The following is a 22,416-nucleotide window of genomic DNA, read 5'->3' on the forward strand; positions in this document are numbered from 1 at the left end:
TGTGGAGCTAATTAAGGGACGGAAGGGTGCAGGGGCTGATGCAAACGCAATCTGCAAAAGATGTAGTCGGTGCTTGCGAGGGCTGCGTTTAGTAAGTGGAGGGATGTTCCCTGCTTTGGGAATTCATGGCAACCGTCTGAATAAAATTTTAAAAATAAACTGGGAGCAGCATTGCAAAGCTAATCCTCAGTGCCCTGAAGGGAGCCCACATAAACGTTAAAGAATAATCAGGCAGTGCGAATCATACAACCCCTGGGTTTAACCAAATGCACTCCAGAAGCAGCACATGAATTTATCTATTAAACAGACAATCAGAAGCATTAAAGGTTACAAGAGAGAATGTAAAATGTCGCATGATCTGTGAAGCTGAGTCATCTCAGAAAAATCCACCGAGAGAAGGTACAGATTGAACTGATAGTCTTGATTTAGAGAAATAAGAGGACACTTCTAAAAATGAATATAAATAGCCAGTTGTCTTTCTAATAGGCGTCAGCCAGTGCAAGAAGAACAAGAGCGTCCCAAGCTACCTGAAGAAGAAGCCCCTTACGACCCAGTCCCTTGGGAAATCCCGGCCCAGGATGGCACAACCGACTGCTCCCGCATCCCTTTCGGTGGCCCAGGCAGCTGCTCGCTCCTGGGCTCGAGCTAAGCGTCGCCCAACAGGGAGCCGGAGCTGTCTGGCTTCGGCTGCCAACGCTTGTTGTTTTGCCAGCTCGAGCCGTGCCTCTGCCTAGCGCGGGCGCAGAGCGGGGCTCCTGCCCAGGAGGGGAGAGCTGGGCGCTGCCGGGACCGCTGTCGCCTCTGCCCGCCCAGGCACGCGTCCTTTGTCTCCAGCGCGCTGAGGCGAAGGGCTGCCGGACGAATCCCGCTGCGGCCCCGAGCGCGGGGGGCGATGGCTGCGGGAGGAGGGTTCGCCGGGCCGCTCGGGAGCTGCGAGCCTGGGCGCAGGCCGGCTGCAGACCTCCGGCGCCTTCGGAGAAGTCACCGAGCCCTGGTCTAGCTCAGAGTGCTGCCGGCCGAGCTGCCTCGGGAAGTCCTGTCCCAGCCAGCATCCCGGGTAGATCCGTTCAGCTTGGCCAGAAGCTCTTGTTTCTGGTGTGTGTTTGTGCCACTGGAGGAGCTGGTCCAGGTTCCACGTACGGAAACACTCGTTTCCTCGGATAACCTGCACCTCCCTCAGCAGCGTTCGTGGATGCAGCTTTACCCAAAATCGCTGAGGGTGCAGCTGGCCTGCTGTTGTCCCTTTCGGGGGGTAAGGCCAGGCTGCCTAGGACGGGCTCTGCGCCGCGTGCTTCCTCTGCACGTCCGAGTCGGCAATCTTTGCAGGTGTGACAGCGCTCATCAGCGGAACGAGTCCGGGGAGAGCAAATACTAGAGCGGTTTGTCTGTCTCTGAACGCTTTTATTTGAACTGGTCTGGGTTATTTTGGCAACAACGCTCTTTTACTGCTGGCAGCTACATCAGCGCTTGAAGGTGTCTCCTGGTGCAGGTTTTCCGCGGGTGAACTCGGGGGTGAGCCGGTGACCAGCCACCCTCGTTTCCAACCACCGCACTTGGTGCTGTTTGGATTCACGCTTGCACACTCTCGTCCCTGCTGTTCAGCGCTGTTACCACTGCTGCCGCAGCGTGGCTTTGCCAGCTGGCTACCGGTTGCCTTGGCTCGTAAGCCAGGGAGGGAACGTGAGATGAGAGGCAGGAAGTGGGGGGCATAACTTAGGCTGTAGCTGTTCCTGCCAGGGCTAGCAACTAGTCCTTGGGTGTTATACGCTGTTTTTCTAGCTGTAGACAAACTTTAATGTGCTGTTTACAGCCAGTGGCAGAAGCCCAGCCCAGTATAAGGGCTAGATGTGCTTAAAGAGTTGCTTTGTTTTATTCTCTTTATACATTAGTGAACCAAACCTCGGAGCTGGAACAGTCAGGGAACGTTCCTCATTATCGGACGGAGCTTTTGATCTGTGTCTTTCTGCTCTGCCCCGTTGCCCTTCCTCCGCAGCGAACAACGCGCTGTTTGTGCCCATCCAACGTGTGGGCCAAGTCCACAGTAACAACCTCTTAATTGGGAGCATCCCACCCCGGTACGAATCACCAGAAAAAACTAGTAACTGCCACGTTGCCATTTTGCTCAGATTAATATGCAAATCAGGAGCAAACGCAGGCAAAGAATGTAGGTCGCAGGAGAAGGGCAGAGCCACGGGGACCGTCTGAAGGGCCTCCTCTGCCCCGGCGTCGCCCCGGCGGCTCCCGTTGGGCCCGTTTGCAGCAGGAGCTACACCGCAGCTCCTCGGCCGGAGCCTGGCTTTGCCACGGGCGCTTTCCACAGACACGTTCATGCCGTACGTCCCGCGCCGATGAAGCACGGGAAGCCGCCGGTCCCGCGGGCGTTAGGGCGCAGAGCAGCTGCAGCACTTCCTCGTGCGTAGCGCGGGGGCCCGCTCCTCCTGCCACGTCTCACCGCCCGCCCGCCCGGTCGGTCGGCCGGCCGGCCGCCTCCGCAGGGCGGGATCGGCCTTTCCCAGGACGCTCGGAGCAGAGGCGCTTTCGCGTGTTTGACGTTCGCAGGAAGGGAGCGGAGACGGGCCAAAGAACGGCTTGAACCCGAGCGCGATTGCGTTGCGCCGCTCCGATCGAACGGCCCCAGCCCGCAGGACAAAGTCCGTCCTTGCCCGTGTGACCGCGGCTTGTTTGCAAACCTGTGTCAGGGCTCCGGTGCGGATTTCTGAGCTGAGATGCTTCAGAAATAGCTGTTCTGAGGAAGGGGCAAACTGAGTTATCTTTAGAAAGACAGGCTGAGCCAGGGTCGGACAAACATTAGCTTTGCTGATCCCTGATCAGCTGGTGAACTAAAACATAAGCCAGTTTTAGCTCCGTAGGCGCTCCACTGAAGGCAGGACAGTCGCAGGCTATGGATGACTCTGCTCGCGATGCCTACGCATCTGTAAAGAAGTTATCTCGAATTCTGATTTCTTGTGGACTATCACTAATAACTGCGTGCTCTAAAAAGCCAGTGCAACCAGGGTGATAATTTCCCTTTTACAGCAGGAAAACGGAGACACGCCAGGTAGTAGGCTAGTACCCAGGGCTCCTGCGGCCCCGTCCCGGGCCCTGCCTGCCCTCCGCAGCGCCCGCCGGCCAGGGCGGCTTTCTGCTCTCGTCCTTCCCCGCAGGCGCCCAAGGCGGCTCCCAGCCGGGCCGCGGGCTCAAGGGGCAGTGTTTGCCCGACGGGGCCCAGGCCGCCCCCTCCGTGCTAGTTCTAGCCTTTCTGTGGAAGGATCCAGGACCAAATTTCATGGCCGTCGTTCACTCATGTGAAAAATCCTACTGGGTTCAGCTGCGTTTGGCCTTAAAGCAGTTAAATGGAGGGAGAACAGATTAAGCTGATGGATTCATAAACCTAGTATCAGCCTTAGGCTAAGGAAACACCCTGCTGCTTCGCTGAGCATCCTGTACACCGTCCCCATGAGTGGGAACTGGGATGTAGACAAACCCAGAAAAGCCAGAGACTGGTTTTACTTCAAATTAAAGGTAGCACGCATTCTTGCAAAGTTAGGGGTTCACTCGCAGTAGCTCCGAGTATTTGTTTAAAACCTGCAGTCCAGCAGCACTGGGTCTACTAATCACAGCCTGCCTAAATGTTATCTTTTCCTTCGTTTGGAGGAGGAACGAGCTGAGTCACGGCCCTGCACCCACAGGGCCCGGTGCCACCAGCTCTGGGCTGGCTGCGCAGACGCGTGCTCTCCTGCTGCCGCCGGGGACCCACCGAGCGAGCCGGCCGGTGCCGGCCGTGGCCCGAGCAGGGACAGCGCTGCCCCGTTTCCTCGAGGTGCATTGCAGCAAAGCTTTTCCTCAAAGCGGGACTTGGCTCTGACACAAGAGTACAGGATCAATGAAACCTTCTCCCCTACTTTCCTTAGGGTGAAGTCACAACCACACTTTACAGTGTAAAGAACCCAAAACACCACCACCACACACCCACCAGCCTACATCCTTGTACTTTGCCTCCTCCTACCCTAGTAGGAAAAGCAGCACCAAAACAATTCAGCTGTGTTATTTGAAGAAGTATTAAGCATTTATCCATAAACAAAGAACAAATCTCAAAATAAGTCTGAGTCAAACCGGTGGCAATTTCCAACTCACGCAGAAGCAGAAAGCATTAGCCACACAGTGTCAATGCTGCCGCTGCTCCAGAAGCGACGCAAACGCACGCACACGCCTGCTCGGTTTCAGCAGCTCGAGCAAGAGAGCGTTTAATGGCAGTAGAGTTGGAAAGAGTTTTTAAAACAGAGCAACAAGCATTTTTTCTGGAACTCAGAGCTGATACAGTGCAACACGAACTGAGGTTTAAAATGACCACACCGATCAATGGTCCACCAACAGCTAAGCAGCAATTTTAACTCCAGATATAGAAACTATGAGGTCCTTGATGATCAACATTTGCCTGACAAACCAGATTAGCTCAACACGGAAGCAGACAGCTGCAGAATAACCCGCTCTCCTCCAGGAGTGGCGGGTCAGACCCCTCCGGCGGTCGGCAAAGAGGAGCTCCTCCGGGGGCGCCACCGAGGACCTCCCACGGGCCACCGGCGGCAGCGGGACGCGCCTCCACCTTCAGCGCAGCCGGGCTGCGCGCTTCGCAGAGCCTTTCAGAGAAGCCAGTCCCAGACGCAACAAGGAAGTGCCAGGCTTAAGTCAAGGATGAAAAGAATACATTCCTGAAGTCACTGGCTTGGAAAGCACAGCAAGCAGGCCAGTAGGGTTTGGGTGCGGAAACCTGAACACCCGAGGGGCACTGCAGCAGCCGAGCAAACACAGCATCACCGTCGCCGCCATCAGCTCCGATTCGCACAGTCTTTAACCATTTTTTTGAGAGAGAAAAACATGATGGTCTAGCAGACTGCTTGCAGGAGTCAGACAGTTTCTTTTCTTACCTCTACAGTTCACATTAATTTTAACCAACTAATATTTTTAAAAAAATCTCACTGGAAATGTATCACTTAATCTCAAGTTAGCATGCTTTTTGGAGCTACGTGTAGTATCATACATAAAACAATTATGTTATATAATACAAAAGGAGAAGAAATGCAAGTTTTAGGTCAATGATCCATGCTGTTGAGCTCTACACTGTTTTAAGGAGTCATGCAGATAGTCATGCAGATGTAGTAACAAAACACCTAACATGAAGCCCGACTTCCATAAATATTTACTGTAAATAGTGGAAAAACCAAAAACTAAAGCTTAAGGTTTATAAGAAAAAAAAAAAAGTCAGACATTCAAGCCTAAGTCTTTTTCTCCAGTTGGCTAGTCTGATATCTGTATGCTGAAGGAGTCCTTTCCTAAATTTTCACTTCAGTTTTCCCCTATCAAATATCACAGTTTTTATTCAGTTCTACTTAGTGATTGAACTATTGTCAAGCTTGTAAGAGTTCACAGTATCATCAAGATATGTGGTTAGTACCACCTGGTCAGAGAGTCTTTCAAGGAGAAAGAAAACAGAACCAGAAGCCTCCTCCCACCCCCCAACGTAAGGCCAAGCTGGCTTTCGCCCTGAGGTAGAAGGTCATAGTGTTTGGAGCAATGGGATTTTTTTTTTTTTAAACTCTTCACCTAATCAAATGCTTTAGGCAACACTTAGGACAGTACAGTAGTATTTCCGACAGTGAGAAACTTTGTTTTGAAAAAGTTAAATACTCCATACCTTAATAGAAACATTCCTCTTTTGTTACCAAAATAATCAGAAACATCATAGAAAACTATGCAACTTTCCTCTAGTAATTTAAACCTGCTATATAAAAAGCCATTTTAAAGTACCTGGCTAGACGCTTGCTGTTCACAGTGTAAAACACACAATTCTTTACCCTACTTTTGCTTCTCAGCTGAGGAACACAGATGAAGGCGGCTGTACCTTAAGCGTTTTAACCTGTCCACACACACAGAGGCTGTTTTACTTGTCAGCCCTCAGGGACAAAGCTGGTGCTCCCCGTTAGCGCGAGGGCACGTACAGCGTTTGTAAGGGTACGTCCTGTTCTCTGGGCTCCCTTTCTACAGGCTTCTGCGAAGCAGGTTTCATCCAGCCGCCTTGGAGCCAGACCGGATCGCTGATTTAAATATCTGAAAAGAGAGAGAGAAGAAATCCAAGCACTTCCATGAAAACCAAGAAAACCAAGGCCTCAGCCGCCCTCGTTAAGCGGCAACGATTTCGCAGAGGTCAAGGCTGAGGCTAGCGGCTGAAGAACGGCTCAGACATGGGCCTGCGCTCGACCGCCAGCTCCTCCTACTCCTCCACCACCTCGCAGAGGGACGAGTAGGAGGGGAAGCTCCCTCTGGTCTTGGGCTTCTTCCTCGGGCCTGTGGAGGCAGCAAGGAGCTTGTTTAAGGATGATGGCTTCCTCAAACCCTTGGTGAGATCGTAGAAGGCCATGTCGTCCGATATGACCCCAAGGAAAGTGCTGGTGGAGCTCAGGATAGAGGCAGCGATCTTGGCGTTTTTCCTGATGGGCAGGGAGGGTCCCGCGGCGCTGCGGAGGTCGGGGTCGCCCAGCAAGTGCCGCACGGCGAAGGAGGCCCCGTCCTTCAGGTACTGGTGCGGCTTCTTCCCGCTGTAGTCCCTCAGGTTGGTCTTGGCGTTGTAGCTCCGCACCAGCATGGTGATGATCTCCTCGCGGCCATGCATGGCGGCCACGTGGAGCGCCGTGTAGCCGCCGTACGACTTGGCGTTGACGTTGACGTGGCCGCCGGCCTTCGCCGCCACCTCGATGATCTTCCCGGCCATGTCGCAGTTGCCGCACTTGGCGGCCCAGTGCAGGGCGGTGAAGCCCGACATGAAGTCCCTGCGGGCGGCCAGGCTGGCGTCGCCCAGCAGCAGCCCGTGCAGCTCCGGCGACCACCGCCCGCCGGCGGCCTTCACCAGCCACCGGTGCTCGGCCTCCTCCAGCGGCACCGCCGCCGTCTCCTCGCCCGCCCGCTGGCTCTTGGGCGCCCGCCGCAGCGGGGGCGAGCGGGGGCCGGGCTCGGCGGGGGCCGGCGGCGGGCAGCGCACCGGCAGCATGCAGGGCTTGGCCGGGGGGTCCCGTCGGGCCGGGGGGTCCCGCCAGCCGGCGGGCAGCGGCGCCTCGCCGCCTTGGCTCTGGAAGTGGCCGCGCAGCTTGGACACGGCGCCGGGCGAGGGCAGCTCCTCCGGGGGGGCGGGCGCGGGCAGCCCCGCCGGGGGCGCGGGCAGCTCCTCCGCGGGGGCGGGCAGCTCCTCCGCGGGGGCGGCGCCGCCGCCGCCGCGCAGCGCCTTGCGCAGCACCACGAACTTGGCGCCGTCGCGCTCCTTCACCACGGCCACGGCGTTGACGGCCGCCTTGAAGCGCTCCCTGCGCGCCGCCCGCTCCGCCGGCTCGGCGGCCGCCTCCAGCAGCGGCCTGAAGCGGCTCAGCAGCTCCGCGTTGCGCACCCGCCCGCCGCGCTCGCGCAGGAAGCCCAGCACGGCCGCGGGGCTCACGTCCAGCTCGGCCATCGCGGCGGGGCTGAGGCTGGAGCCGGGGCTGCCGCCGTCCGGGCCGCCGCGAGGGCTGCGCGGCTCCCTGGCAGCTGTAGGCAGGCAGGCGGCGGCCGGCGCGGCCGCGGAGGTGAGCGCGCTGTCCCCGCCCCGGCGCCGCGCCGCTCCGCCCCGCCCCGCCCGGCGCGCAGCCGGCTGCTGCTCGCGTCCCCCCGGGGCTGCGGGCGCCGCTCCGCGCCGCTCCGCGGGGGGGGGGCGCTGCGCTGCGCTGAAACTCGCTCCTTTTCGGGTGGGTTGGTGTTTGGCCCCGTCCCGTCTTTTAAAGGGCCGCCGGCGGCGTCGCCGCCGTGGGAAGGCGGCCGCGCGTGGGACACGCTCGGCGCCGTTGCGCAAAATTTGCTATCGCCCCGGTGGGGGTTACAGGTTTCGGGCGGACCACGGTGCCGCCTATGAAACGCGGGTGCCGTCTCCTCTGCTGCGTTAGTTTTTTTAGGTGACCGAGGAAAGGTGTGCCGCAGCGCGCACGCCTACCCGCTGATGGGAAGCGCCGTGTGCAGGGTCAAACGCGGCATTCATTTGTTTCTGTTCCGAACTTCTAAAATAATTCTTTTTGTTTCTGTGTCGAATATTTGGTATAAATCAGTTTGCAAAATTAAGTCTCTGTCTTCCAAGAGGTTTCTGTTATTTTACAGGAACATTAGATCAGTCGTGATTCTTCTGGGTTATAGAGTCTCTTATCTGAAAATAAGTCAAAAGATATGTGGATGGGTCAATATTTTGAAATACATTTGAACTATTATATATGCATATTATATATGCATTATTTATATTGTTATACCTGTTACCTGTAATTATCTACAATGTACCGATATGGGTATATGTGTATCTACATACATAATGAATTCTCTACAGCATGCCTACATGCATGTACATCTAACAGGGCTTTATAAAGACAAGCTTTATGGCAGCTTGTGCTGCCATATCAATTACTTCTACTTAAGCATTTCCTTTTAAATGATTATTATTCTAAATCATATACAAAAAAAAAAAAAAACCCTCAGACAAGTGTCTTTCCCCATGGGGAAGGCTGGGTCTGAAGATCTCTTGGAAAGATGACGTTCAGCCTTGCAAACTTGTTTTCTGCTCAGCTCGGTGTTGCAACTGAGATCACAAAACTGATTCTTGAACGATTGAACAGTTTGTCTAGGAGAACAGCAAGAGACTGAACACAGAGCAAACAGAGTCGGTGTGGTATGAAGACAGATAAAAGTAACTGTGCAAGGATGCCTGGGAAAATACACTTGCTTTGCTTTCGCTGGCTTACAACTCGAATAAAATGGAGTATCAGCCTGTGCCAAAGTCTCCATTTTGAAAGCAGTTCAGGTTGCAGCCATCCCCAGGCAGCACACCTCTCCCCCTTCTCCGTGGCACAGACCCGCTTTCTGCCTCTCCACGTCTATTGCCAGAGGTGGAAGAGCCTCTGCCCACAGGTTGCTCCGAGTCTTCCTTTGGCAGTTGTTCCCCTCTTCTCTCCATCTTTGTTCAAATTTCCTCTAAAAAGCTACTTTATCTCTTCATAACAAGGTGGCACTGAGCCACTTCCTCAAAAATCTCTTTGCTCCTCTAATGTTCTTTCAGTTAATGGTGTGTTATCTTCATGCCGCCTGTAGCAATTCAGTATTTCTACAGGAACCGCACACCTCTCATTACTGCCTCTTTACATTGTATATGCAGTAACCTCACCCTCTGCTGAGGCAGCCGCTTGTGTGTGGTGTTCTCCTGCATTAGCAATGCTTCCTAGCTTATGGCATCTCCGCAGTTCTGCTTTGCCTACTGTAGAGTGCTAATAATGAGCCAGCATCCAAAAATTAATTGCTATGCTTTCTTTCAATGTTGATTTCTTTCCCTTGCTAGAATCTATTGCAGGCGTAAGAAAGACTCAGCAGTCCATGATTTTTTGCATTGCAAATGTTTCACTGTACCCTAGGACTCTAGCTCCTATCTGCAAATGAGCAGGAGGAGGGAAAATAATTCAGTTTTTTTTTTTTAAACACATTTCCTTATTTTATGAATGTTAAGGAGAAGTTGGCCCTGGTGTTTGAAGTGGTTCCTGTCCAACAGGGCATGTCCTCAGGCTCTCCTCGGCACTGAGGACTGCACATCTGCAACAGGGCGTTTCTGTGGGTGCTCACCGTGAGGTGCTGTGTGCTGTCCCTGCTGGGACAGCCCTGAGGAAGGCATCAGAGCCTAAACCCTTGTATCCACTGAGGCTCACGAGGGGGCTGTCAGATGCCCCCCTGTTTTATCTCTACCCTGGCAGGTCTTTTGCCAAGGGATCTCCATGCACCAGGCCCCTGGGAAGAGCTCGAGGGGGTGGTCCCCCCAAACTCCCTCCCCATAGGGGGAGTAGCTGCTGCTGAGGTCCAAGCCCTTCTCCACAGGCTTATGTTCAGTTTGAGGCCCAGAGGAGAAGTATCGCTGAGGCTGTTCCCTGCAGCAGATCCTGGCTTTCCTCATGGTGACAAAGCAGAAGGGCACATCCCCAGGAGGTCACAGAAGAGGAAAGAGGATGTGTACGAGTGTGCCACGTGCCGCGATGAGTGTGAACTGGTTGCTCAGGTTTAACTGCCCTGACGCAACCGGCTCTTTGCCCAGGTAATTTTCCAGCCTCACATCCAAGCACCTGCATCACGTGCACTTGCTCATTCTTGCTGGGTAATCCACGCTGTGCAGCCGGGGCTCTGTTTGCAGCCGCTCAGTCGCTGTGCGCTAGGTTGGTCCCACACCTCCTCTAACTAAGAACAAAACAACACTTCTGACCAATCCTCTGTACCATTGCCATACCCGCGGCACGGGGTGTATCCTGTTTGCCAACCGTTACCCTTTCTCTGTTGATGTCCTTTGGTTGCCCACCTTTCTGGCTCAGGAGTTTGGTTTTGGACCCAGTGCAGTGCCAAGTAGGAGGGCACAGGAGCCCAGCTGAGCTCCTTGTGGTTTACTGGCAGCTGGTCTCACGCTGATCAGATTGCATGGCAGAAGTCATGCTACTTGAATGAATTTTATTAAAATAGATAATAAATAAGCATTATGGGAGTTATGCTCATCAGCCATCTGAAATTTCCAGCCTTAAGAATTATGAGAAGCTTTACCTCTTTTTTCTGTTTTACAAAAATCCTAAAAAAAAACGAGTATTTTTTTGTGGAGCTATTTATAGAATATTGTAGGCTGCTTCTTAGGAGATTTCAAGCCAACTGTTATATGTCTTGATATTTCTAATTTACGGGCTGGTACAAAAACAATGTACAGAAACCCACGATTAGATTAATTTACTATTACTTTTTTCTTTTTTTTTTTTTTACACAAATATTGCAGTTTGCTAGTTTTATGTCATAAGCCCTAGAGAACTGGCCTCTGTTTTGAACTATATGACTGAGAAGTGTTATCTATGCCATGAAGAAATTTTGCAATCTTTGGGGCTATCTCCATTACAATGTAGCAAATTGCTTGCAGAGAGCCTGGGGCATTTTGCCATTCCCCTCTGGGGAGGAAGATAAGGTTACATGCCTGTGATTACTCACAGAAAACACAACCAGGAAATAAAAGTGGGAGATCAAGCAATGTATCCAGCCGTAGCAAAGAAGTTTCTGTTGACACTTTAAACCTAAGTAGAAGGTATTCCAGGTGTGGCTCCTTCCCCCAGGATTTCCTCAGAGCTGTAAGGAAGGCAGGGTGCCATGCTAAAAGTCACGGAGGAAGGAAAGGGGAATACATGGAAGAGTTCCAGCTGGACTGAAGGCTGCTGCTTTACAGAAAGGTGAGGCTTAAATGGTAGTGACCATAGTTGGGACTTCTACCTCCAGGAAAGATTGGTTTTCCCCTGAAATGAAATCAGGGTTCCCAGAACAAATGGGATGACAAAGGCTATGATCTTCCAGTTTCCTTGTTGATATTTTCATGTGAAACACAGAGCATGCATTGTGAAGGAAAATAGCTCTTCCTTTGTTCCGGGGAGAAATGCAGCAATCTTCAATAGATAAGCAATTGAGCAAAACTCTGTGAAGGGGGGTTGAGTGCGTGCAGGCATGTGCGGGGTGGGGTGGGGGGGTGCAAATAAAAGGTATTATCTGATGAGTGAGTAAGGTCCAGCTGAAACTCAAGGCCTTCAGTAGCCAGTTCAAAGGATGTTACTCGGTGGCAACCATTCACATGCAGTTTTCTGTAACACTTGGTGTTTGTATCAAACACATTGCTTGTTTCACACAGAGGTTGCAAGGTCTGGTTCTAGTCCTGTCCCAAGCTCCCCCTGGTTTTCAGGTGGTGCTGGTGAACTCAATGGGACTGTTGACGGGGTAATGCAAACCTGGCATGAGTGACACTGCGGCAACATGGCCCTTGAATGTTAGGAGACAGGGAAATTTGGGGGGCCTATTTCCAGCCATCTTATTTACAATCCCTATAACCACTCCATGTGCATAGGGGAAAAGGACCTACAGCTTCCACTGACTTTACTTTCAATTTATAGAGAGATAGCACTTCTTCAGAAAAGCCTTATAAGTCCCAGATTTTATCAGTATAACTAATAACAATGATAATAAGGTGCTTGGTAGTAGTGCTACTAAAAGAAACCATTTGATTTCTAAAAATCCCCAGTGGGACATATTGCAAGAAATGAACATACAAGAACAGTTACCAGAAAGCAGCCTTCTGTAATCTGTGTTGAAAAATGTGAAGGAGATCTGTTTATCTGCACTGTCTCAATTTGAAGATCAAGGATTTTACTCAGCCCTGAAAGATGCAGCCATTTACAGAAAGCCTGGGTTTTGCTACGTTATTCACGTGGCAGGGGGGCTTGTCAGTTGCTCACTGTGACTGCATGCCGAGTAAAAGGGCCTGTGATAGCACTTATTTCTCTCCACAGGCATTTTCTGTACCTTGAGTCACAAGCTGAAGAAAACAACCTCTAGTGATCTCTCCACCACTAGAACTGTATTACTGCAATGCCACCATTCATGCAAAGAATGGCATTTGCCTTTCCCGAGGACAAAGAGGTTCCAGCGACACAAATGTGTCCCTGCAGCCTGTTATATTCTCTGCCTGGGCTCCTTACTGCGCGTGCAGAAAATTCACAGTCCATCCCTAAATACACTGTGGATTTAGCAGAAACAGATATTCCACAGGAGTTTAAAATCCTTGCAGGAGCATCCAGCTGACTTCACTGTAATACACATTTAATGCCTGCGTCATTAGGAACAATGTGCATAACAACAACTCTCTGAAGGAGCCACCTGATCCAATTCTCTGCTCTTGAACCAGTTTTTATGGATCTGAAGCTTTTGAAATTAGCAGAACTGCTCCTGAACTGGCGTCAGAAATAGTGTGCTCTTTGGAATAACAAGGTGTTTAAAAATAACTGAGCCTTTATATAGATCTCCCTTGTCGCAGAGACCTGCCCCACGCAGGCAGCAGCGCTAATGGACAAAGAGAGAGAAGACCTCAACCACAGAAGGTCTCGGCAGCGCAGCTGAATCAGAGAGCCAAGAGACAGCAGTGTTGTCGCTTGATCTGTTGCAATGTCTTAGTGTTTCCTTTATGCCTTGAATCTTTGTATCTGACCTGAAGTGCAGACAAACCTATAGCTGCCTGGGAATCATCTCCTGAGAGCTTGATGTTGTATTCTGCTCCTTATCGTCAGGCGAAGGAGCTCTTAATGCATGTAAGTCAATCGCATCTCCACAAAGTACCTGGCATAATGGCATTTACGCATGTGTTTAAACTCAGGAAAGAGCTTTATATCCTCTTAAATGAGGACTCTAAAGTTCACCTGTAACGTAAAATTCTCCCCTAACTTTTTAACTTCTTATCTGCTTATTTTTGCTTTTTTGTGACATTTGGAGAAGGCCTGGAAAGTTAACTTTGCTTATATATAAAAAATTCTACTTCCATCTGTATACCAGAAATATCAGGGTTTCCCCCCCCCCCCTCGTTTTTGCTGAAGGGCCCAGGGAGAACTGAAGAACCTCTGAGAACTGGCCAAAGAAAGAAGATGGCAAAGTGAATATCTGGCTCGTGCTAACATCTCGCTCCTGCTCACGGGGTGAGCTCACACCACTGCTGTGGGTACAGTCTCAGCTCCCAACATCAAAGAACAGCAAGCTGGCTTTGGTATCTGGCAGTTCTAGCACAAGGTAATGTGAGTAAAGATCTGTGTTTTTTGACAGGGAGAAGGCTTTTTTCTTTCTTTTTTTGTTTCTTTTCTTTCTTTTCCTTATCTCTTTTAGTGACCCAAGAAAAGAAATTAACAGATAGTGTTCAGCAATGCCTTCTTTAGAGAAATATGTTTTTGCAACCTGTCTTCAGCCTATCTAGATTAGCAGAAATAATTTGGTCATGGGCTTATTGATGGATGATATACTCAGGAAGTACACAAAAACCCATCCTTCTAAACTGCACTAGATTTTCTTATTTCACAAAGCAGATTGCTTGGATAACACCTTCTCAGAAAATCTCTTGATATTGTTTCATGGGAGAGTACCACCTTACTCCTAATCTGATGCCTGTCAGCACTTGTATCTGATGACCCTTGTACCCTCTCTTCAATAGCCTACGTCTAATTGTCATATCCTGTTTTATTTCTCCAGCATAAGCACAGTCTCCTGCTGGGATGAATAGTGCTTCTCGAAACTCCTGCAGCATGATTCATGTGGATCCCAAGGAGTCTTGGGAAATACCAAAGACATGGAGATGCATTACAGTAGGTGTGCAAGATCATTTCTTACAATACCTCAGCTCTCACCAGCACAGCAGAGTTTTGTTTATACTGGGGTTGGAGCTAGAGACCTTTGGTAAGAACAGAAGCAGCAGGTAAGAGACAAGATAGGGGTAATATGGAGTGCATCTCAGAGTTTTACAGTGAAGTATAAGTTTTGTTTTAATTTGGTTGCTGAGTGAATGCATTTAAATAGTTCAGTCCTGATTTAGGGACCGTGCTTTCTGTGGATGAAGAATATATAGGAACTGGGCTATCATGCATCTATCCATGCATATTCCCCCCCCCCCCCCCCCCGGGATTTGACAGGTGACCCTCATTGTCTGTCTGTGTGTTCCCCTATAGAGGGGATCGTGGATCTCCTCCAGGACCTACATAAAAGGCCTGTAGGTTTTCCTAGGACTGCTGTGCACCCACATCAGGGAAACTGCCTCTTCTTTTAATGACTGTATTTCTGGGAGGAGGTCAGGTGAGGTCCAACAGGATCAAATTCCACATGCTCCTCTGAAGTGTGGTGAAATCCAGCGTGCATCTTGCACATCGTGCAATGAGATTAGCATCCCACATCTAGCCTAACCTGGATAAGTTCAGGTTAGGAACCAGTTCTTGATGGACAATCCTCACCAGCAACAACGACAAAGATGGGATAGCAGCTTCTGCCGATACATGAAGAGAGGAGCAGAACCTCAAGCCTAGGGCCCTGCTCAAAACTATCTTGATTCTTCAGCATTCCCTGAGCTAGTTCATGCTCTGACTGGAGAAGCAGTTCAGCTGAGTAGGTGCTTGTCCCATAGCAATGACAGAAAGAGATCCGAGTGAATGTGTACAAAGTTGCTGAGGGGTTTTCCAGGTGGCAGACAGTTGTGAGACCTCAGTGCCTTTAGGAATTATAGTAACCATTTCCCTTTTGTTCAGACAGTAGCTTTACTCTGAGCCTTATGTGTAATCAGCTGTAAGAGGGCTTGCCCTCCTTAGGAGGCTAAAAGTGATTCTCAGCAGTCCCTTCTCAACATAGTTTCACTGTTGGGGAGGGGGGGGGCGGAAGGGAGGAAAGGAGTGTTTGCTGTCTGACCCTGGACTTGACTTTCCAATTCAGAGTATGCATTGCTCCCAGACAAAGGATGACGATAGGAGACTAGGACGCAGTTGGTAAACCAGCAGAAAGCCTGAGGAAAGCCTGAGGCAGAAATGGAACAGCAGACTTTATTAGGGATGTAGGACTTGTAGCGACCAGGCTGCACGACAAACTAAACATGTGGCTCTGCTGAGCTGTTCCTTGATAGGCACACTGCAGCAGAGGGCACCAGAAAGCAAGGAAAACTTTGCTCCGTGCTAATAGCTTGTACAATGCTGATCCCTTCATGGGATAAAAAGAAGAGGCTGCTGGTGGTGGGGTTGGCTTTGGGCTTCAGGTGGGAAGGAATGATGAAGAAAGACTTGGCAGTTCTCTATTGCATGCTGTAACTTGCTGCAAACACCATGCAATCTAATGGCTAGCTGCTTTCACAGCATCCTGGCTCAGACTTGCGCTGTGACTGCAGCCTTCTTGTAACTCCTGTGAGTGACACTTCCCTTTAATGCAGAGGCACCGTTGTCCTGCGGTATCTCATGCCCTTCCAGAATACTGAACTCCGGAAAAATTCTTGAGATGGGGAAACTGATATCCACATACCTGTGCACCACACCTGAACCACTCTTGTGAGTTGTTCTGATGCTCCTGTAGAGTGCAGCTGTGCTCGTTACTTTTGAAGTAGGGCTGGTTTCTATGCTCAGAGTCAACTGTTAAGCTTTCCCGTACGGAGCAATGCTGTCTCTATAGCTGTCGTGCAGCCCCTTTCACCTCTGGGATGCTGTCAGTGTTACACATGCTCATCGCTAACCCCTCAGCCACGCACCTACCCCGTAGCTGCTGACGGTGTCAGTCGCAGGGGAGGCGAGGGGGCAAGCGGGAACTCCCTGACTCTCCAGCGGGGCCTAGCCTGGGCCAGGAGCAGTGTGGTGGTCACCAACCTGGCACGTCTCCCAGCTCTGCTCCTCTCCTGGCGGCAGCACCACAGCTGGTCCGGGACCTGGTGCCTTCAGGGAAGAAGAGGTGTCAGCCCCATCTCCCCAGTCCAGGCCCCCGCTCCTGTCCGGGTCCACTACGTTCATCCCCCAACACGTTCGCCCCCCTGCAAGGCAACGAGCGCGAGCTCCCTCTGGCCGTGCCGAGCGAGAGCCGCGGCCCTGGCCCGCGTTGGGCTCCCGTGGCTCTCTGCTCCGAGGCGAGCGGGGCACCATGTCCCCAAGGCCTGTCCCCTGCCCGACCCAGCGGGGCGCTGCTCCCTCTGCGGCCCAGGGGAGGCTTTTTGTATGGGGAGGGGGGGAACTCGAGAAAGGGCTGCGTGGGGGGGTGAGACCTTGGGGAGGCTGCGAGGGGACCTGGGGGGGGGTCCTTGAGGGGAGGCTTTTTGTTGGAGAGGGACCCTGGTGTTGTCCCACAACACCACACTTTGTGGTAATTCCACAAAGCTAGCACCCATCTCTGCACAGAAATTAATTAAACAAATATCTCGACTCTGTGTGGTTTTGGCTCATTGCACACCGGGTGAAAGAACCCTTCTTTGGGGCAACACTGGTGCCTGGCTCCATGAGGGGCCCGAGGCTGGGGCTGTGAGGGGACCCGAGGGGAGACTGTGGGGGACCTGAGGGGAGGCAGTGAGGGGACTTGGGGGGAGGCTGCAGGGAGTTGGGGTGGCCCTGGGAGGGGACCCGAGGGGAGGCAGTGAGGGGACTTGAGGGGAGGCTGTGGGGGGACCCAAGGGGAGGTGGTGGGGGCACCTGAGGGGAGGTGGTGGGAGGACCCCAGAGGAGGCCATGAGGGGAGGCAGTGGGGGTTTGGAGCGGCCCTGGGAGGGGACACGAGGGGAGGCTGTGGGGGGACTTGGGGGGAGGTGGTGGGGGGACTTGAGGGGAGGCTATGGGGGGACCCGAAGTGGGGCTGTGGGGGGACCTGAGGGGAGGCAGCAGGGGTTTGGGGTGGCCCGGTGAGGGGACCCGAGGGGAGGCTGTGAGGGGACCTGAGGGGAGGTCGTGGGGGGACTTGAGGGGAGGCAGTGGGGAGCTGGGGTGGTCCTGTGAGGGGACCTGAAGGGAGGCTGTGGGGGGACCTGAGGGGAGGCGGCAGGGGGTTGGGGCGGCCCTGGGAGGGGACACGAGGGGAGGCCGTGGGGGGAGCTGATGGGAGGCCGTGGGGGGACCCTGATGGGAGGCCGTGGGGGGATCCTGAGGGGCTGCCGTGAGGGGAGGCGGCAGGGGTTTGGGGCAGCCCTGGGAGGGGACACGAGGGGAGGCCGTGGGGGGACTTGGGGGGAGGTGGTGGGGGGACTTGAGGGGAGGCTATGGGGGGGACCCGAAGGGGGGCTGTGGGGGGACCCGAGGGGAAGCAGCAGGGGTTTGGGGTGGCCCGGTGAGGGGACCTGAAGGGAGGCTGTGAGGGGACACGAGGGGAGGCCGTGGGGGGACCCTGAGGGGCTGCCGTGAGGGGAGGCTGACGGCGCCTGCCGAGAGCGCCGGCCGCCGGCGCGGGGGCTCCGCGTGGGCCGGGCCGTGGGCCGGGCCGGGCCGTGGGCCGTGGGCCGGGCCGTGGGCGGGGGCGGGGGCGGCTCCGCGGCGGCCGCGGGCAGCCTGCGCCGAGTGGCCATATTGGATCCATTCAGCGCAGACAGCGGGGCCGCGGCGGGCTCCGAGCGCCAGCCCCAGCCCGGCCATGGCCGCCACCGACCTGGAGCGCTTCTCCGTGAGCAGCGGGGCCGCGGCGGGTCCGGCTGCCGCCGGGGCAGGGCGGAGGAGGCGCGGCGGGCGGCGGCGGCGGCTCCCCGGCCTGCGCGGGCGGCGGGGAGGCGAAGGCGGCCGCGTCGGGGCGAAGCGGCCTGGGGGAGCCCGGGCACCGTGGAGGGGGAACGGGCTGCTGCCGAGAGCCGCCCAGCGCCCCTCACCGGGGCGGCGGTGGCGTTAAGGGTATATGGTTCCCGGAAGGCTGCCGGGGCCTGGGCTGGATGCTGCGGCTGTCGGGGTGGAGGCGTTTTTTTGTGGCGCCGGTGCCGGGCCGAAACCCGCGCCGGCTTGAAGCTAACCTTTGTCACAGCCCTTACGTTATGCACTTATTTATTTGTTTATTTACTTATTTTTGGCGTCTGAAGGCCGTCCGGGTGGCAGCCCGGTCGGCCGCGGCGTTTTTTGCGGCGTGCGGTAGCGCGGCGGCCGGCGGGGGGCGAGCCGGTGCCTGCTGCCCTGTCCTCGGCGACCCGCCCTCCTTGCCCAGGCTCGCAAACGCCGCCTCGCTCCTCTGCGTCCCTGGCGCAAAAACTTTCCAGCCCAAGAATGAACCTGCAGGACTAAGTTGCTGAAAACTTACCTAAAGGAGAACTGGTTGCGGGCTGGCTCTTTAGAGGGCAAGTGCTGCTGGACCCTGGGGAGAGAGGGTTAGGGTGAAGCGTAGGGGACACGGTAACTGCGCCTGTCTCACGGCAGCGCTTTCCGCTACGAGTGTTTTGGCGTGATACAAATGCAGCAACGTTAACGAGCTGTGCCTGCTGCATGCGGGAGCCTGTACGTGAAGCAAGCCATTGCACAGCTTGGGAGAAAAATAGAATTTAATCGTGCATTTCTTGGAGTGGGTACTCTGATACTTGGGGTGTTTACTTTGATACTCTGTCACTTTTATTAAAAAAAAAAAAAAAAAAGTCCCGGGGTTGCTTGGCTTCCATTTGGGCACCAGAAGGAAATGGCTGGAGATCCACAAGACTTACCCAACTCCGTTAAGAGAAAATCCGTGTACTTTGTTTATGCAGCTAGGGTGGGTTCATAGGAGACACCCAGTCGATTTCTCTGCTGATCTTTGCCTTTGGTATGATTTCCCCTCCTGCTTGAATTGGTGGATCTGGCAGACGTGGGCAGGAGAGCAGGAGTCCTGCGTGCAGTGGATGTAGGGCAGAGCACTATCCCAGGTGCTCCGTTTCCTTCGTCCTCGCTGCGCGCCCTGACTCTGGCGCTCTTCCTCCAGCAGTCTCACGGAAACCTCACGATTTAAGTGTTCCGCCTTATTCTTTCTGCAGGGTTTACAGCTTCCTTGGCATCACTTTATATCACTCTGTGCCACCATTTCCAGAACCTGAAGTCTGGGTGGGAATAGCTTGCTAGTGCCAAGAAGAAGTGAAGAAAAATTCATTCTTTTTTTTTTTTTTTTTTTAAACTAGCTGTTTGCATCTGTGGTGGGAAGTAATGTTGAAGGAGGTTTTGATATACAATAGCTCATGTTCTTCATATTGGTTAAGCTATTTATATGTGTCCAGCTGACACTGACATCCTGGAATGTAGTGACCCTTAGGTTTGGATAACATGTTTTCAAAACTTCCCAGATACACACTTCCCTTGTACAGTACTCCAAAATGCCTCCGTCTCCAGCACAATAAAGTTCCCTTGAAGTGCTGCTGTTGGAAACGACCAACAAAAGCGAATGAAAGGAAGCTCACCCATAGAAAGCTGCCTTTAAGGCAGCAGAATTGCACCAGTGGTGCTGAAGAGAGCCTTTGTGTTTGTGAATGTAGTGCTTGTGGGAGATTGGCTTTGACCCCTGGAGACTGAAGTTTTCTGCTGGTCTGCCCTGAGAAGGAGGCTCACCATTGCTGCGTTCGAGACCTGGTCTGCTGGCATCAATTTTAGGTACATGAGGCAAGCTGTCTTCAGCACGGTTACCACCAGAGTGGAAAGAAAGCTGATAGAGCAGCTGGCTTGTGCTGGGGAGATCTCTTCTCAGTCTCCCTCCGGTTCACTAACAGCTAACTCATATGAAGTCATTACTTTCTGTTAATCTGGGCTATATATATGGGAGCATGGTTTGATTATGAAATACTTTATCATCAAGGCTAAGAGCTGCTCAATTGCCTGTTCTGGACAGTCCCGAGCTAGCACATGTGACTGTGTGCTGGAGCAGACACTGGCGGTATTAGCAAGCATGTTGGTATGTTGAGTGGGTAACAGCCCAACCACTGTGTACAAGCGGAAGCCAGAAAATGCATGAAATGTAGCAGGGAAATGCAGAAGCCCTGGAGGAAGCTAGAACAGCTGGAAGGGGATGAAGTGGGGGGGAAGCAACTGAAGAAGTGCAGGAGAATGAATGGGATGAGAGTAGAGACACAGGCCGTAAGGTGGTTTTGCTTTTGTGAGGCTCTTTCAAACCTCAAAGGCTGTTGTTTTCTCTCATTGTGAACAAAACCCAACACCTCCCAAAGCTCTTAAAGATATGCATTAACCTCCCCCCCCCCCCCCCGCCAAACTCTAGAGGTGCAAGGGCAGTTGTTTTGGCTCTAATTTATGCAGCTGCATGCTCCCAGAGACATGGATGTGAAGAAAATCTGATGTCCTCAGCCTTAATGGCGAATTCCTACCTCAGACCAACCTTATGCCATTAGTTTTGAAAGTGCCAGGGCTGGTGGGTTTACGTGAGCGCTGTGACTTTGTGCATGGACAAGGGGTTCGTGAAGATCAGTGAGGAGAGGACCGGTACCTGCACATAGCTGCATGGGAACCGTGGTTTCAGGGTGGCTGTCTTTGCCCAGTCCGGAAGAGACATCTCTTTGTGTTAATGACGGATAGCTAGACTTCTACTAGTAGCTTTACCACAGTCTAACGCTTCTTAGAAGATCTTGCCAGAGAAAAGCACTGCTTTGTGCAAAGTTGAGTAACATCTCCCTCTCTGCGAAGCGACAGAGACGTTTTCCGCAGCAGGCTGCGAAGCTGAGCGTGGGGGTCCGGGAGGCCAGTTCTGGCAGTGATGTGTGAACGTTACCTGCTGCAGAAGCCTGTTTACACAGCGCTGCCTTCCCGTGAGCTGCTCCCTCCTGCCTTTGGGGGAGGAGGGCGACCTTTGGTCTGTGTCTGTGTTCTCACCGTAATTGCCTGAGTCTTGCAGAACTTCATGCGTTTCTACTGCTGCTGTTTTCTACAAACTTGTGTTTTCTCTTGTTGACTACAGGGGCCCAAACTTTCTCCTCCTTGCGAGGGGGTCGGTGTTGCGTCTTAGTCCATTGAAAGGTGGACAAGGAGGAGTGGGCTGAGAACAGCTCTGTGCGCTGCGTCGAGGGCTGAGCGGTTGTCAGAAATCTTAAAGACTGCAGGTCCCAAACCTAGGCTTATGTCTTCTTTTAATCAAACTTTCAAGAAAAATGTTTCCATGGCTCAAATCTGGTGGAAACCAGGTTTCATTTGCCTTTAGACATTCCCATTGCCCTGTTTTCTGCCCGGCTGTGCTGTTTAGAAGCTCCAGAGTGCAATGTCCTTGTCCATGTTTGTTGCTCAATGTGAGTATTTTACCTTTAGCTTTAGGACTGATTTTTCACTTGGAAAAATCCAAGTTGTCCCCCATGTAGTGTGAAGCAGAAGTGACAGATTTTTCTCTAAGCTGGTAATATGCACCAGGAAGCAGGCACAGCGGGAGCAGCGCTTTCCCTCAGTGCCCTGGCCAGCTCTTCTGCCTGTGGTGTATGCTTTTTTGGGAAGGAAGGATGGGGAGCTGGTCTTCCACTACAGCAGAGGAGTTGGTGGTTGCCTCTCCTAGCCCTGCCGTCCCTCCCCAGGAGGCTCGCCTGGGCTCATACAGGAAGCCAGCTCTGACTCTTTCAACCGCAGGACTGATTAGCTGAACCACAGCCCATTGCAGCTAAGGACTTATTTTGAATGTATGTGCTGGGAACAAATGTTACCCTGAAAAAGATTTTATGTCTTTTCCTTCCCTGCTGTGGTGCAGTTGCTGTCGGTGAATCCGGAGCGTCTCTTCCTCTCGCAACAGAGATGCAACATGTTGTTCTGCGTGGGAGCTCCAGAGCTCCTCTTAACCGCTCGTAATCACAGCGAGCGCAGAGGCAGTGGGTGGAAGGACGTGAGCTGGCGAATACTGAAGCCCTGTGTGCCCTCTAGATCGGCAAAACACACGAAAGCCTGAAGAATAACTCTCTTTCCGGAGGCCGGCATGGTGTCAAGATTCGTCGTCAGTGCTGTGGGGACAGCTGTCAGCAAATCTGCAGTGTTACTGGAAGGCCAAAAGCTCCCCAAATATTATCTTCTGTAGGAGAATATCGGTGCTGTTGCCAGCTGCAGTGAAAGGCGCTGGCCATCTCCGCGTGTCCCTGCTGTC

General features: G+C 52.9%; 2 protein-coding genes and 1 long non-coding RNA gene across 6 annotated transcripts in view; 2 read left to right on the forward strand and 1 right to left on the reverse strand.

Annotated features, from left to right (window-relative positions):
* Positions 1 to 4,214: 4,214 nt before the first annotated feature.
* SOWAHA (sosondowah ankyrin repeat domain family member A) lies at positions 4,215 to 7,572 on the reverse strand. Its single transcript, XM_068959605.1, has one exon. The coding sequence runs from the start codon at positions 7,493 to 7,495 to the stop codon at positions 6,269 to 6,271; it is 1,227 nt and encodes a 408-aa protein (XP_068815706.1). The 5' UTR covers positions 7,496 to 7,572; the 3' UTR covers positions 4,215 to 6,268.
* A 4,098-nt stretch (positions 7,573 to 11,670) lies between these two features.
* On the forward strand, positions 11,671 to 16,580 carry LOC104146759 (uncharacterized). Its single transcript, XR_694764.2, has 3 exons — positions 11,671 to 13,190; positions 13,473 to 13,662; positions 14,116 to 16,580. It is a non-coding gene; the product is annotated as an uncharacterized lncRNA (long non-coding RNA).
* A 1,293-nt stretch (positions 16,581 to 17,873) lies between these two features.
* SEPTIN8 (septin 8) overlaps positions 17,874 to 22,416 on the forward strand; it is a 41,097-nt gene continuing 36,554 nt past the window's right edge. For 2 of the 4 annotated variants that reach the window (XM_068960124.1, XM_068960125.1), the window contains exon 1: positions 17,874 to 18,021. In XM_068960124.1, the coding sequence (XP_068816225.1) occupies positions 17,992 to 18,021 (30 nt within the window). In that variant the 5' untranslated portion in view covers positions 17,874 to 17,991. The remainder of the gene's footprint in view (positions 18,022 to 22,416) is intronic. The other 2 variants (XM_068960123.1, XM_068960122.1) reach the window with 1 other exon arrangement.

The sequence above is a fragment of the Struthio camelus genome, chromosome 13 (assembly GCF_040807025.1).
Source record: "Struthio camelus isolate bStrCam1 chromosome 13, bStrCam1.hap1, whole genome shotgun sequence".
NCBI lineage: Eukaryota > Metazoa > Chordata > Aves > Struthioniformes > Struthionidae > Struthio > Struthio camelus.